The sequence below is a fragment of the Salminus brasiliensis genome, chromosome 14, assembly GCF_030463535.1.
Source record: "Salminus brasiliensis chromosome 14, fSalBra1.hap2, whole genome shotgun sequence".
In the NCBI taxonomy this organism is placed as follows: domain Eukaryota; kingdom Metazoa; phylum Chordata; class Actinopteri; order Characiformes; family Bryconidae; genus Salminus; species Salminus brasiliensis.
Window position 1 is genome coordinate 30,414,556 of NC_132891.1, and position 15,274 is coordinate 30,429,829.

General features: G+C 42.8%; 1 protein-coding gene across 5 annotated transcripts; it reads right to left on the minus strand.

Moving 5' to 3' along the window:
- Positions 1-3,963: 3,963 nt before the first annotated feature.
- On the minus strand, positions 3,964-14,206 carry nol9 (nucleolar protein 9). 5 transcript variants are annotated; one of them, XM_072697400.1, is made up of 13 exons: positions 13,831-14,206; positions 12,319-12,871; positions 11,837-12,059; positions 11,522-11,652; positions 10,452-10,596; positions 10,136-10,229; positions 9,331-9,428; positions 8,997-9,158; positions 7,785-8,037; positions 6,041-6,155; positions 5,427-5,601; positions 5,142-5,275; positions 3,964-4,216 (listed from the first exon to the last, which is right to left on the minus strand). In XM_072697400.1, exons 2-13 carry the CDS (start codon positions 12,832-12,834, stop codon positions 4,088-4,090), a joined length of 2,175 nt encoding a protein of 724 aa, XP_072553501.1. In that variant the 5' UTR covers positions 12,835-12,871; positions 13,831-14,206; the 3' UTR covers positions 3,964-4,087. The 5 variants fall into 5 exon arrangements, with proteins under 5 accessions (XP_072553501.1, XP_072553499.1, XP_072553498.1 ...); XM_072697398.1 differs by having other exon boundaries at positions 10,136-10,232; positions 14,046-14,205; XM_072697397.1 differs by having other exon boundaries at positions 10,136-10,232; positions 14,031-14,205.
- Between the last annotated feature and the right edge of the window lie 1,068 nt (positions 14,207-15,274).

Below are 15,274 nucleotides of genomic sequence, written 5' to 3' on the forward strand. Positions count from 1 at the left end.
TACGGGTTCTGACTACGGGTTCTAGAGTGAAAAGTCGGAGAACACCCTTTTTTTTTATTGAATTTCCAGTCAAGACAACTTTGAGGTATAAGTTATTCAGTTCCCATGGCTTCATATAGTCTCAATAACTAAATACAACATCAGAAGATTCCATTCTCAGGTTCTCAGGAGACTTGGTTTCAGCTTTGTAGATATCTGTAGGGTGTTGTTTTAGAAGCTGGAGCATTTTCTGCTTCTCACCATCCAATTCATGCCAAACACATTCAATGATGTTGAGGTCTGGAATCTTGGGTGGTCACTCCAACATTCTGAGAACATCAGCAGCAAATCCTATTTTGAGAAAAGTGCACCTGAGTGGAACCCAGTGGACAGGATTATAAAGAGAAGCTCTGACTGAAGATATATTTAGAGCTCAGTGTTAGGCTAGGTCAGTGACTAGGTTGGCTTTTGTGATTCAGTCCTCTGCTGTTCCACTTGCACATTTTAGCCATGAGATGTTCCTTTGATGTTCCCCATGTGGACTAAATATATTTCTGCATGGACTATCTCCTAAAAATGGATCATTTGTACTTGATGGCTAACTAAGGCAGGCAGAGGGAAATCCTGATCAGGCTCCTTACAGAGCTGAACAGCTCAAGAACAGCTTACACTTGCCAGGATGAGGAGACTCCATTGAGGTGCTCAACACATGACACTGTTCCTCTCCTAGCCCTGCTGAAAAATGACTCAAAACATCCCTTGAGTTCAGTAATTTTCCATAAACCTATGCAGGCCCTCCAGTACAAATGGGATCGAGGTCCTAAGCATGCTGACATACTGAACGATGAATACCTATGACCCACTATAGGACCACCACTGACCAGAAATACCATCTAGGCAGTCTATTTTCAGCTACTTCCATATAGTGCTCATTTTATTGATAACATCTAATTAGGCCTGGTAATCTACCTATGTCCATTCCCATGGCTATAATTGGCAAAACGTATATGGACATCCTTCCTAATGATTGCGTTCATGTGTCTTATCCACAATCGTTGCTAAAAGATGCATGACATCAAGCCCATAGCCTTGCAATATCCATTGACAAACTCTGGCAGTAGAATTGGACGTACTGAAGAGCTCAGTAACTAAACGTGGCATTGTCGCTGGACGTCATCTTTGCCACATGTCAATTTCTGGCCCCTGGTGAATGCTATTATTGTGAAAGGGAGGAGTTTAGGATCAACAGCAGGTCTGTCACAAACTGACAGAGCGGGTTTGCCAAGTGCTGAAGCGAGTTGCTTGTAGAACTCGCTTTTCTTCTGCTGCATCGCTCATAAGAGAGAGGTCCAAGCTGCCTTTGGGGGCAAACATTAGCATAAGACCTTAAGAGCTTAATTGAAAGGGATTATACTGCGAAGTGTTGACTGGGGTGCTGTAAAACACATTGCCACTGGACACTGGAGTGTTGAAACTGTGGACTCTAAAGTGATGAATCACGCTTTACTCTGCAGTAAAGCATGGTGGAGGAGGAATCATGGTCTGAGGCTGTTCCTCAGGGTTTGGTTTGACCCCCAAAATTCCGGTTAAGGGTCATGTTAACCTTTACATTTCATTTTAAGGCATTTAGCAGATGCTCTTATCCAGAGTGACTTACAAACGTGCTTTGCTATTTACCCAAGAATAACCTCAGCTAGTTTAAATAGGCTAACAATTCAAAGATACCTCTAAGTTTAGACACTACTAAGTCAATAAGGTGGCCACTCTACTGTTAATGCAGCACACTAAGACATGCTTCTAAAATTGTGGTCCATAAAGACATGGCTTGAGGAGGTAATTCCAAGGTCTGACCTCAACCCCACTGAACGACCTTTGGGATGCGAGACAGGCCTTCTCGTCCAACATCACAGCCTAAACTCTGTGAGGAATGAGATGAACACATCTGCACCATTTAACGTAGGCAACAGAACATCTAGACAAACCAAGTGCTTCGGACTGATGAGGCCAAAATAAAATAAAATTAGCCAGAATTCTTAGCTACTGCATTTTCGAAAAAAACACCTTGCCAACTGTGAAGCATGAGAGTGGGCCTGTCGTGTTGTGGGGTTGTGTTGCTGCCAGTGCCATTGGTAATACTGAACTGGTGGAGGGAAGAATGGATTCCACAAATTACCAGCAAATCCTAAATGCAAACGGTATGTTAAAAGGCAGAAGCTAAAAAAAAAGGACGGGTCCTACAACAGAATGATGATCCTAAATATCTATCAAAACCACTAAGGAGACGCAAGCTGAATCTTTTGTAAAGACCCTCACAGTCCCCTGACCTAAACATCCTAGAATATTTCAAACAAGTCTGACCCAAGGATTTCTGGTTCAAAAACCCGGGTCACCCGAGCACACTCGCCCTCACTGAATGGGTAGTCGGCTCGCTCTCTCCTCGTTTACACTTCAGTGTGATGCTGGTCAGCACGCTACCATTGGTTGCCTGGTGGCGTTGCATCGGCAACAGAGGTAATGGCTGTTTGTGCATTGTGTCGGAGGAGGCATGTGTCAGTCTCACCCTCCCAGTGTCGGGAGAATTACATGTGGTAGGGGGAAAGTACTAATGAGTGGCTATCTGAAATTAGGGAGGACTTGGGTTAACTTAACTGATCTCCAACTGTCTGAACTGTGCTGGATCACAACATCTCACTATAAGTATACTATAGTTAATACACACTGTACTATATAAATATAATACCACCTGCTATTGCAACGTCACTTCAATGCACTCTATATTTTAAACTGTAAATGCTGATGCTACAGCTATTATGTTTGTTTATAACTTTGTGTATTAAACAGGCTCATAGCTTTTAGTGCAACACCTGCCCATGTGTAAATTACCCTGTTAATCTGTCTGATATGCCTGTGTAAATATATTAATAGAAATGCCCTGTAATTTGCCTATATATATATATATATATATATTTTTTTTTTTTTTTTTTTTCTGTGCAATTGTATGTTGGGATCAACACCTATTCAGTTTAAGTTGATGTGGATGATGCTTCTATTGCTCTTAGGGTTAAGGTCATCATAAAGCCTGGTCATGGTTTCATCGATGTCTAATCCTTTAACTGAGGCTCAATAGACTATACCTTCAGGACCTCTGGGTCTCTTTAAGGTCTGTGAACGTATCTTTCTTTTGTCAACAGAAAACAACAGAGCCTTGAGAAAGTCAATATGACACTGATAATAGCTGGTTAGCGCTGGCCAACCCATTCCCCGACCTTCTTAAGACGCCACTCGAGGCCATTTGAGATTTGATATTCAGGACTTTGCTGAGAGTGACTGCCACTACTGTTGTCGTCATCATCACAGGTCCAGGTCAAGCCCATCACTGTCCACCTTAAAGATGCCAAAGAACAAAAGCTCTGCTTTTACTGCCTGGTTTACATCACAGGACATAATAGAAGTATAACATGGCTTAACCTAGCCTATTACCATAAATATGGGAACAAACATTTGACAATATATGTTAGCATGTAGATTATTATGTTTAAATGTACAGTTATGAATGTATGTTAAATGATATATTCATATGTCAAGTGATTTCAAACTTTTGAAGAGTATTTATGGATGCAGATCCTATGGATTACTGAACTGTCCTTCTGACATTAAAAGTAATCTTTTTAATTTAAGCCAATGAAAAGTAAATCAAAATAAATAAATGAATGAATAAAAACTTAAAAAGGCCATTTTAATATTTTACAATCTGTACAGTCTGGGATTGTCACCTGAAACAAACTGACAGATAAAAAAAAAAAGAACAATATGCAAACCTGTAGATAGTAGCATGATAAAGCACAGTAAACTGAAATATATACAATGGTGCAACGCGTTTAAACGAGTTCGCCGTCATGGTTGTGCTCCAAATAGTGTTAGTGGTAAGGAGCTGTACTGATAGTATAGTAGTAGATGAGCCACAGTTCTCAAGATGGCACAGAGTTCCAAGAATCAAAACGCCTGCTGTTCTATACATTCAACGGCAGCCGTTGCCTTTTTATTCAGGATATAAAACAAATACAGGGATACAAACATCATTCGCTGAAGTAGTCCAGACACAAAGAGCTCAGTTTTTCATTTTAGCTTTTCCAAAACAGGGTCTTGCCAGTCCTTTAAAAACGTTGAGTTTTCCTGCGCCGGTGATGTCAAAGCTGTAGTCCGTGGTGACATATGGAAGCTCAGTTTCAACTCCGTGCTGAAAGAGGGGACCAAAAAAAAGGATAAGTTATTGAACAAATATTGTACGTACACTGTTGTAAAGGAAATAAATAATCTTACTAATCTAACTAAAACACGCTGATTGGCCATTTTATCATCAGGTACACCCACCACATCCCGTGAGGGTTAACCCACCCTAGCACTAGGAGATAAAGAATTAAATCTCTCCTCCGATTAGAGCAGGGCAATATGACAATATTTTATCCTATCGTGATCAATTTTATTATTGTGATAACAAATATGCTTTTCTAAGCATATCGAGGATACTCTTAGTGCTTAATAAACTGATCAGCTGCAGGTTTCATTACAAACAGTGTAATTAGACTGGTTTAAAAAGATGAAGAGCAGCAGGTTGAATAAAAAAAATCGCTCACTATTCAGTACAGGAGAGTCTCTGAATAGTAGTCTATAAGAATCTGTAGCTACTGATGTATTTAGTCTGTGATTACAGGTAATGTAATAAATATCTTATATGGCGAAAAAGTTTTTAAAGATCATGATATAGTATTTTTACCAAATCATCAAGCCTTACCTTGGATACAAGCCAGCCACCGCCTCTTTCCGAACTACCACCCAGAGAAAGCATGGCTAATTGTGCTTATGCCTTGGCTGCTGGTGACAAAGCAGCCAAGCATATGACCCCCGTGCCATAATAGTAGCATATTAGACTGCTGAGCAACTTGGAGCCCATACATGCCCTTTGTAAGTTACTCAGTGCATGTTGCTCTACTACAATCATTTACAGAAAGGGACCACCACATGACCAGAAAGTTTGGACCGGACCATTTTAAGTACAGCAGTAATGCTGATGTAATAGGGGAATGGTAGTGTGTCCAATCAGTACAATCAGTACAAACAATCAGTACAAACTGATGCTTGTATTGATTAGTACTGGTTCTTACCTGCATTGTGAGGAGCATTTTAGGCAGCGTGACCTCCCCCAGCAGCAGGCAGTTCACCTGCCTCAGGAGCGCAGGGGGCACTGGGGTAATCAGAAAGTACAGCCCTCGGGCCATGTCAATCCCTCTGAGGACACCTTTAATGGTGGAAAAAAAAACCCTAAATATCAGTCTTATACCATGTTTGACTAAAACATCTGTTTCCTAAACGACTCTGGGTGCACTGGATATTCCAATACCTTTTTTATTTTGGAGACAGACATACAATTGGAAATGTAGAGCACCTACCTATGCCCACACACTGGCAGATTGGTATTTGAGAGAGCAGCACAGGGCCTCCTCTTCCTGCTACTTTTTCGCCCAGACAGCAGAGTCCCACAAGGCTGGCATTGGCCGCGTACAGGATGTGGTTTGGTGCGACCTCACAGTGTGTGACTCCTATAGCTACAGCAGAGTGAGGCACCTGCAGGAGCGGAGAACAAACGAGACACAGAGAGATGTGATGAGTGAAGAGAAGGATCAGAAGCAACATTCACGCAGGTGCAAAAGAGAAGTGCTGAAAGAGCGGCCATTATATTTTCACAAGTTTTCAACAATTTACTAATGAGAAATGTGTTTCTGCATGGACTGGTAGCTCCCCAAGCCTGAGGAAACAATATAGTGTATGCGACTTCACCAAAAGAACCAATTCAACTATTAAAAAAACAAACAAAAAGAAAACAGGATCACAAATGTTGAATTTACTAGATGAGTGAAAACGCTAAAGCCACGGTTCTCCACGACTTAAATTGGGCCTCTCTGTGCAATAAATCCTCTACGAAAAAAACACCACTGTAAACAACTGTGAAGTGTCCTGAGAAAACCAGCTATGCTCAAGTACACATACAACAAACATACTTCACCTGGTAAGGGGTGAAGCAATGAAGAGGGCGAATGGGGCCCGGTTCTGCAGACTGCAGCTGGCTGAAATACCCCAGCAGTGCCAGGTCCCGAAGCTCGTTACTCCGCTGGTGACGCCTGCAAGAAACACATGGAGGGAAATTATCATTTGCCAATAGCTAGATCACTTCTTTTTTATACAGGAAAGTCCAATTTTAAATGGTAATAGCTATTAAATATAAATAAATAAATAAATAAATAGAACATTATAAAAAACATCCTACCCCTGTAAAATAATAACTTCAGACATTTATCCTGGAGGCAAATAATTATCTAGGGATGAAACTCTTAAGACAATACTCAAATACATCAAATATATTAATCAAAGTGCCAGGAGTAGCTTGGTTCCTTCAAGAAGCAGTTGTGTCGTTGAAGACGCTTTGCTGTTCTATGCCTTGTGGCTTGAGCCCTCTAGAACTCTTCAGGTGTCTTATTTTTTGACAAGCAGGCTATTCTCTAAACTCTTTGCATGCATCCATCTATCCATCCAAGTTGTCCTGTAGCTGCTCTTGGGGGGAAAAAAACCCAAAAATCCACAACAAACCCACATTACCTTGGATATGTATGTGTAACCATTCTTATGAAAACAGTGTATTGATATAATGATGTCTGCTGGCGAGCAATGAGTTTGAAATAAAGTGCTATATAGCTACAGTTACTTCCCCATGGACCAAGGGGCTTGAGATACGAGAGTGGAATGCTGCCTGAAAGACAAAGTGAGTAATGCACTTTAGCTTCCCTTACATAAGCTTATATAAGCCTTTTCCTTCGAAAGCTTTCCTTGGATAATTATTAGAAGAATTATTATACAGACTGTCCAGGACTAGAGTACTTTCAAGAGACTTTGAGAACTGGGCAATAGGACATAAACTAGGAATGTCCCGATCAGGTTATTTTGCCCCCGATCTGATCCAAGTCTCTTAATTGTGTTTTTATAAACAATCCAGCCACACATCTTAGATCAGATGAGCTGCTGATTAATACATTCAATAAAATCCCTTTATTTTTAGTTTCTATGATGAGACATTCTGGACTGATTGATTTAGTTTAAAAGAGACTTTTTCTAAAATGACTGTTTTATAGTGTTTAATAATTTATAATCAAGTCTGGCTCTTCTCCCTGATCAGCTCCCAGCTCCTTTAAAACACTGCAGTCATAGTGGTACACACTCTGGACTGATCTCTGTTGTTGTTGGTCTACTGATGTGAAATAACTGGCTAATAGTGGGAGAATGTGCTATGATTTGGATTTCTATAGTGTGTGTGTGTGTGTATTAGCATTAGCGTTAGCCTCCACTCAGTTCTGAGTGTGCTCTTCTGTGCTGGTGTAAAAACAAAGAAAGGCGAGTGGTTCTCTCGCCGGTAAGCAGTTTCATAGATCATGGCCTGTTTTTATGTTTCACTGTAAAATAGCTCCACACTGCAGACTCTTAAAGTATTTTATTTACCTTCTGAGAAAGGACTGAACAATAATGCCAATTAACGGCGCCTTGAGGACACCAGATGACGCACTGAACACCATGGTTAAAACAAAGGTTGACAGCCGATTACTCCATCCATTACAATATGCCCGGATCGGCCCTGATCCTGAGCCGATGCAGCGAACTCTCTAATATAGACTCAACACATAACTTAACCACTGTTACAAAAAAATAAATCAATAAAAATATATAATTGCAATATAGACGGTCAGGAGATCACAACTTACATTTCACCAGCGGTGCCGGCTGCTTCAAATTCTGAGCGGATGCTGAGAAGCACATGACTTCTTGCAGTAAAGTGATTGGCTGGCTCCACTGCAAGGGTAGGCTGGGCTGGAGGATGCGTCTGCCAGCCCTGGGCGGCTCTGAGGAACTCCGGGGTGAGACTGTTGCACTGGAGCGTATCCCCATAGCTTAACTGCACAATGTGGGTGATGGAGAAGAAGCGGATGAGGTCCACCAATATTTGGAAGCCATGACCTGGGAGACAAGACATTGTTCTCAGGACAGGATAAGAGCTATGGTGCAGCTGCACTCAAAAATAATTATCAAAAAGAGGACCTAGGGATGCACAGATATAGGCATGTCGAGTTTAATAATCAATAGTTTTCCACATACATTCCAGAGCGGTCACAAACCACAAACTGGTGGCAAGGTTTTAGGAGCTCAAGGCTCCTAAATGTGCATGGGCAATCCCACCTGAATCTGCTATCTAAATCTAATTAATAGGGATGCACCGATTAGACTTTTTCTGTTCCGATACCATTGTTGAATAAACCATATACTTCACCATGTGGGAGAGACTTAAGCCATCAGGACTGACTGAAATTTTAAGTCTGTAAGCCAAAAAAGAGCCATCAGATCGTTCATTCTCATCAAAGGTTTGCTATGATATGTGTATTATGTCTGTAAGTTACTCTGATCCTGAGTTATGAAGCCTAGAATGCCAGCATTGCGGGAATCGGGTTCAGTGGACGGATCAGTCCTATGGATCGGCCTAATTAATCAAACTGGCACAACACCGGATGCCAAAGACTCATTACCTTCTGCATGAAGTATGTTCACCTCTCAGAATTATTTGTCAACATAGTTAGCAACAAAGCCACACTAGCTCTGCCGTCATCATGTCCTCAACACCACTTCCTGACATTTAGGTACTCATGTACTCTGGAGCGACAATGCGTAACTTATGTAAACCTGCTTACAAAGCCTAGCCGATGCGACCTCACCAGGCAATCAACGTGCCTGGAGGGAAGCGCTATATACCCGGCTCCGACACACCGGCTAGAGTGATGTGGGGGGAGAGTGCCATCTATCCACCCTAGAGAGAGCAAGGTCAATTGCGCATTAGTGACTGCGCCTTAGTCTTAGTCGCTGAGGCCTTAAGGAGATGTGCCACATTTTAATACAAACAGGACAGTCTCAGCACAGTGCCTGACCTTTCACCCAGCCCATGGTGTTGATGATAATGGGGTTTTCTCTACTGTAGTGCCGCCATAGGGTTTTAAGGGAGTCCAGGTATCGGTCCAGGTCAGCGCGGCAATCCGTTTGTCCGTAGAACACCATGTGGTCTGGATCCCGCTGGTGTGTAAAGGGAGGGCCTGAGAGGAAACGCAGTAACACAATCACTGTCTATTCGAATCAGAGTAAATTACACTGAGAATCAAATAGAAATGGCAAAGCCCATGTTGTTGTTGTTGTTGTTGTTGTTCCCTCAACTTTAGCGGTGTGCTGCTTTTCTATGAAGACAGTAAGACGTAGTATGGTACAAACCTAGAAGTGGCTCAGTCACTGTGCTTAAAGACAGACATCCGGGAGGAGTGAATTCAGTCTGGCCAAGGTCACACTCCAAATACTCCACACTTGCAGTGCTGCCCAAACACACAGACATGTATTAACAGTGCAATAAACGCAAAGAACCGTCAAGCAAACTTACGTCGTCTCACTGTCTATTCTCCAAGATCAGACTGAGGACTGCTCCTTTCCTTTTAAACATGAGCTCTTCTAAGTCCGTATTGGGCAAATTCCAGACACTTATCAGCTTATATCAACTGTTTAAAGTCAATCAGAAAGCTTTATGCTTGGTAGACTGCCACAACCACCAATGGGGGCTTCATCATTCGGAAGGGTTGCCGCCCACTGCTACATAAAAGGGGGAAAATCCCCCCTTTCATCAATTCAGGCACGCTAGCCAAGTTTTAAACAGTAAAAATGTAATTTATTGACATAAAATATCTACTGTTGGACAAATCACTTCAAGAAGTTTCCAGTATTTTTGTCTCTCCCAATTCATAGAGATCGAAGTCTGGTCTTGTGTAACTGGAAATAACTACGTGGCAGCGTTGCAAAGACGTCGAGCAAGTGAACAGACTTGCCTATAAAGACTTTGGCTATTTTGACTCCATGTTGTGTGTATATAGCTAAAAAGATCTTGGCTCTTACTTCAGTTTGGAGTGAAGCAAAGGATCTCTGACAGGTTACGTGCACTCAGACTAACTGCTCAGCAGCATCAGACAAAACCTCATAAACAACTCTCCAGTGCATCTTGCAAACAAGACCGTATAACAGTGGTACTCACTGGTTGAGCAAGCTGTTGATAAGATGTCTGTTGAAGGTTGACTTGCCAGAGTTTTTGGCCCCACACACAAGAATAATGGGACAGCGGTCGAAGTCTCCTAAGGACAAGACAGACAAAGACTGTACAGAGCTACAAACATACGTGTTTTATGAATTTTCCAAAAGCTATTACACCAGCACAACTAAGGGCAACTAAGTAGAACACTACCGATCGGTCACTCACTTTTGACAAGAAGGCAAAAGGACACAGAACCTAAATAAGAGAGCTTACCCAGGCTCAGACTAAAATGATACATATAGCTTATTTATGTATGTACCTTCCCAGGCACTGAGGAGGCTGGTGAGGGCCTCTCTGTAACTCTGAGACACGACCAGGCCTCGGCTACAGGGCCCCTGCAGGGCTGTCACACCAACAGCAGAGAGAGCAGGGTCATGAACAGCAGCCTGAGAGCGCAACTCTTTCTACGAGAGAGAGAGAGAGAGAGAGAGAGAGAGAGAGAGACATAGGATTAGTGGCAAGCAACAAAGACATGAGCTTGTCACTTAACTTCCCTCTGTTGACTCATTAGTAGAAGTAGATATAAACAGTAATACCACAGTAATAATATAATACAGTTGATATTCTAGTTGGTTCTCTCTTTGTGGCCACAGAATTCAATAACTTAGTACAGTGGTCTTTGACTTGTGGGATGCAGCCCCCTAGTGGGCTGTGGTGGTACTGCTAGGGTGCCATATCTTGTCACAGTCACACAGAAACCCTGTATGTCCAGTTTGACTATTTAAATCTGGCAGATGTTCTTTATATTTTACACTGACTTCCAGTGAACGTTCAGCTCGTTTTCCCTCTAATTCAGAGAGAGACTAAGGATTTAAATCATATTACACAGGTAGAGGAAGGTTAGGAGTCAGTTTGCGAATGCGGACCACGCTAGCTGAGGCAAGGAGGGAGAACTCGAGAAATTTGGGCTGGAGTTCTAGGGGGCTTCGAGCGGATGGAACCCGAAGCCAGACCCGCCCCCTTGCCAGGTAGGAGCTGAGTATAATTGGATCATCAGGAAGAGCAGGGGTGAAGGAGGGGTGCAATTTTTCATCATGAGAACGAGAAAGGAGAGGAACGGATTTATAGCACGTAGTAATGGAGGGGAGGAGTTTGGGCGTGGTCCTTAAACTTTCAGTTATAACTCCATTTAGCGTTAGTTACCCAGCGTCTTACCCCTCATTTTAGTCATTTGGGAACCTCTCTAGCCCGTTAGACCGAGTGCAAATATACAGAAGAAAACTAACATCGGACATCTAACAGTCTGTGGTTAGTCAACTAAATTTTTTTGGCCAAATCAGTGCTTTATCAGCAAGGCTTTGTAAGTGAAAAGCAGCAGAGCTCACTCACCGAGTTGATGTCAAAGAGCTGATTGAGCTCACTGAAGCTGCTGAGGAAGCGTGTAAGTGGCGTGTCCAGCGGCTGTAGCAGAACCACACATGAGTCTGAGTCCACCTCACTCAGCAGCCTCTTCCGCGGCTCTGTAACACAGTAAGAACGTTATACACCAAGCTGCACTGTGTGATTCCTATGGACGAATCATGAATTGACCATGACTGTAATAAATTATTAAAACATCTGTTGCTTAAATGAAAAATAAAAATAAATAAATAAATAAAGACTAGATTGTCTAGTAGGTTGTTGGTGACAAAGTGCTTCTCTCACCAGAGGACAAGTACTTGCGAATGATGGCCTTGGCCTCCAAGCGACCCTCCTTCTTGTTCTTGATGGACGGTGTGCAGTCCTCTAAGGCTGTGATGGTGAGGGGGCAGTGGGACGGGGGCGAGAAGAGTGGGTAAGGCTGCTGGCCCTGCTCTATGGTGAAGCCCAGCACCTCCACTCGACCACTGAGGCATGTGAGCAAGCACCTCCCTCGAAAACACAGGGACTGCAAGATGGACCACAAAGATGAAGACTTAAGACTCATTAGAACCAAAAAAGACAAACTTCCAGAAATGGTGATCACAAGACGAATCCCCTTAATAGCAGAGGAGCCAAACTCTGATCCAACTGAGATCTACCACCCTGGATGGCTTAGACTGAAAACTTTAGGACCTCGGTAAGGTGCATTAGAGATAGGAATGGAAGTCACCAGGACTAGGACTGGGCAGCCCTGATTTAAACCTTTCAGAAAAGCTTTTATTTACCTGGCCTTGCTGTAGGACCAAGACTGTGTGGTTCTGGGCATGGTCATGCTGGGCATGGTACTTGGGGACCTCCTCATCCTCGAACGGCTCTGGAGCCATCAATGATGAATTCTTTCGACCTTCACGCCCTCCTCTCCCCATACCATTCTGAAGAATGCTCTTGGCATAGGATCTCCATTCCTGAGAGTCTTCTGAATCACTGCCGTTCTTCACCTCCATCCCACCATTCGTGTGGACGTGTGGGAGGGTCGCAGGAGTGGTGACCTTGCTTTTGACCTGAACCTCAGGTGTCAAAGCCACAGTCTTGGGGTACACCTTCTGTAACCGCTTCAGCTTGAGCTTCTGCCTGCTGGCTAGCTGATGCTCCAGCTTCGCTGTGGCAGGGCTCGGGCTGAGGTGAGAGGGCTCGGAATTACGGATTTTTTTGTTGTGAACACGCCACTTGTTCCTTGGATGGCGTTTGGCAGCGCTCCGCTGCTCATTTTTGGGACGAGGGGAGACTTTACGCACTTTCATTGTTCCTGCTTCTGTACTTTCATTGGCACTGGATCACCTAGACAGAAAAAACAGAAAACATCACCTTTACATAGATAAGAGGAACTCAAAAGACGTTGGTTTACTCACACACATTATTTAGATGTTAACTAACTACATCAGCTGGCTAACTTCATTCAAATCATCACCAAGCGCCAGCAGTGACAGGTCAGAGACCTCGGGACTGAACGGCTTGTTAACAATGTTTGGCCTAAGGCAGCGGTCCAATAGTTCTGAGCCAACATACGCTACGTCTACATGTTTGTGAACACCCCTTTTAATGAATGCACACACACACACACACACACACACACACACCACAGCTTGTCCAGACCCTGTAGACAAGTACTGCCAATAGCACAAGACTCTCTGTGGCAGGTAAACAGGAACCTTTTGGCACCTTGTCTAATGCCAGGCGTGGGCTAGAGGGGTATAAAGCCCCTATGGAACTGTGAACTGTTCTCTTCCAATACTTATAGGATGATCTGGGGGTGAGATGAGGTGGTGATGAAGTGGTGATCATCTACATCCTGACCTCACTAACCCTCCTGTTACTGAATGCAATCAGATCCTCACAGCGACGCTTACAGTTACTCCACCAAAAGCTGGATAAACTCTATTTAGTACCTTTGATTTAGGAAGGACCGAATGAGCAGGTGTCCCAATACTTTTGCCCATACTGTAGCACTACGTGTGTCCTGTTACTAGCGAGCTATTTGATGGACTGTTTACACCGGCCATCGTCCACACTAGGCAGTAGTAATGAGCTCAGCTGGCTAACAGTGTTAGCCTCTTAGTGATACCTAAGCTCTTCTCCAGCGTTTTCAGACTTTCAGCTATTTTATTAAGCTCGGCTCAGACGGACAGAGCCATGACCGTGAAACCCTCCAGGAGCTGCTCGTTACCCTCAGCTCGGAGCTGTAACATTGAACCCACAGCTGCCTGAAGCACCGCACGCTAGTCGCGCCACCTGCTCACCTCTGTATGAAAAGCCAACACCTCGGTTTTGACGAGAACATTCAAGAAGGACCACCGACCAGCACTAAAGCGAAATATGAACCGAACCCCGCCGGACTGTGCCCCGAATTACCCGCTAACCGCTAGCTAGCGTTTAAATAAACGCCCGGGCTTCACTCCATGTGAGGACCACAAACTCGAAGACTCGGCTAGCTAGTCACCTTATAACGACTCACTGCGTTATCGTTCGTAACAGGCCGTCTTGCTTCTCTCACCCAAGCTCCTCTATGAAACTACGTGCTCGAATACAGCCCTTTAAACCAGACCCTAAATGTGCTGTTAGACAGACAACATGTTAAAACAATGCAGCTAGCGGCTAGCTAGCGCTAGCAGTCGTATCCGATTCGTCAATGAATCGTTCATTTGAATCGGTTCTTTTCAATCAACCAATGGAACCGATTCACAAATAAACAAAAAAATAAATCATTAAAAGCATCTAGCAAGTGCAAGTGATTTCATTTATAAATAACAGTATTCACTATTTTTGAAGCCCCAAAAGTATCCTGGAAAATAATATTTAGAGACATTCCCTTACGCCTTATGCTATCCTTCCTTTCTAAGACTAAAGATATCTAAATACAATTGAATCTAAATACAATGTCATTAATCAAGCAGCTTTTAGTCACAGACTATTTCTTTTGATATTATTTCCTTTTATTTCATCATTTTTAATATGTTTTTGTTTTATTAGCTATCTCCTTATTATTTTAAGTATATATATACGTTATTGATCCCAAAGGAAATTTGCAGCCAGTAGAAATTACACAAAAATACAGCACAGTAATACAATAATAAATAATACAAACGATAAATAATATACATAAGCAAAAAATAAATAATAAGAAGAAGAATAAAGAATGAAAAATGTGCAAGAGGAGCTAAATAACAAAACTGAATATAGAGAAAAAAAAAGACAGCACTGAATGAATAAACATGCATATATTGTATTAAAGTAACGTATCAGAAGAGTCCAGGAGCGCAGATGTAGAAGATGTACAGTAACGTGTAAATAATGCAGATAAACAAAACCTGTGACGTGACTTGTGAATCAAAGAATCACTGAATCAGACGCTCGATTCATTGAAACGGACCGCTCGGCAGAATCGACATGGTGAAGCGGGATCACTGAACATGATGGACAACAGAAATGTTCTCGCGGTTTAAGCCTCCTTCACTCAGCTTCGTCAACCGAGGGAAACTACTTCTATCGTATTCGTCCTTCAGAATCCGTTCGATGTTTTAACCGTGATCATTCTTTTAAAATTAGTAAACATAAAACACACGTTTTTCTATAATTCCTTTGGCGACAATAGAAAATAAAACCCATCGTAATGTTTTGCTTGGCCAACTGTCTTGTAGTTCCAACAATATGCGAGCGTCATTTCCTGCTTCCGCCCAACATGGC

Bases quoted from the DNA above. Each gene is read 5' to 3' on its own strand.
- nol9 (XM_072697398.1), bottom strand. From the start codon at position 12,834: ATGAAAGTGCGTAAAGTCTCCCCTCGTCCCAAAAATGAGCAGCGGAGC. The intron at 8,038-8,996 runs GTCAGGCACTGT...CTTGTCTCCCAG, and splicing joins CACCATGGGCTGGGTGAAAG to GTCATGGCTTCCAAATATTG. The intron at 4,217-5,141 runs GTAAGAACCAGT...CCCCTCTTTCAG, and splicing joins AAATGCTCCTCACAATGCAG to CACGGAGTTGAAACTGAGCT.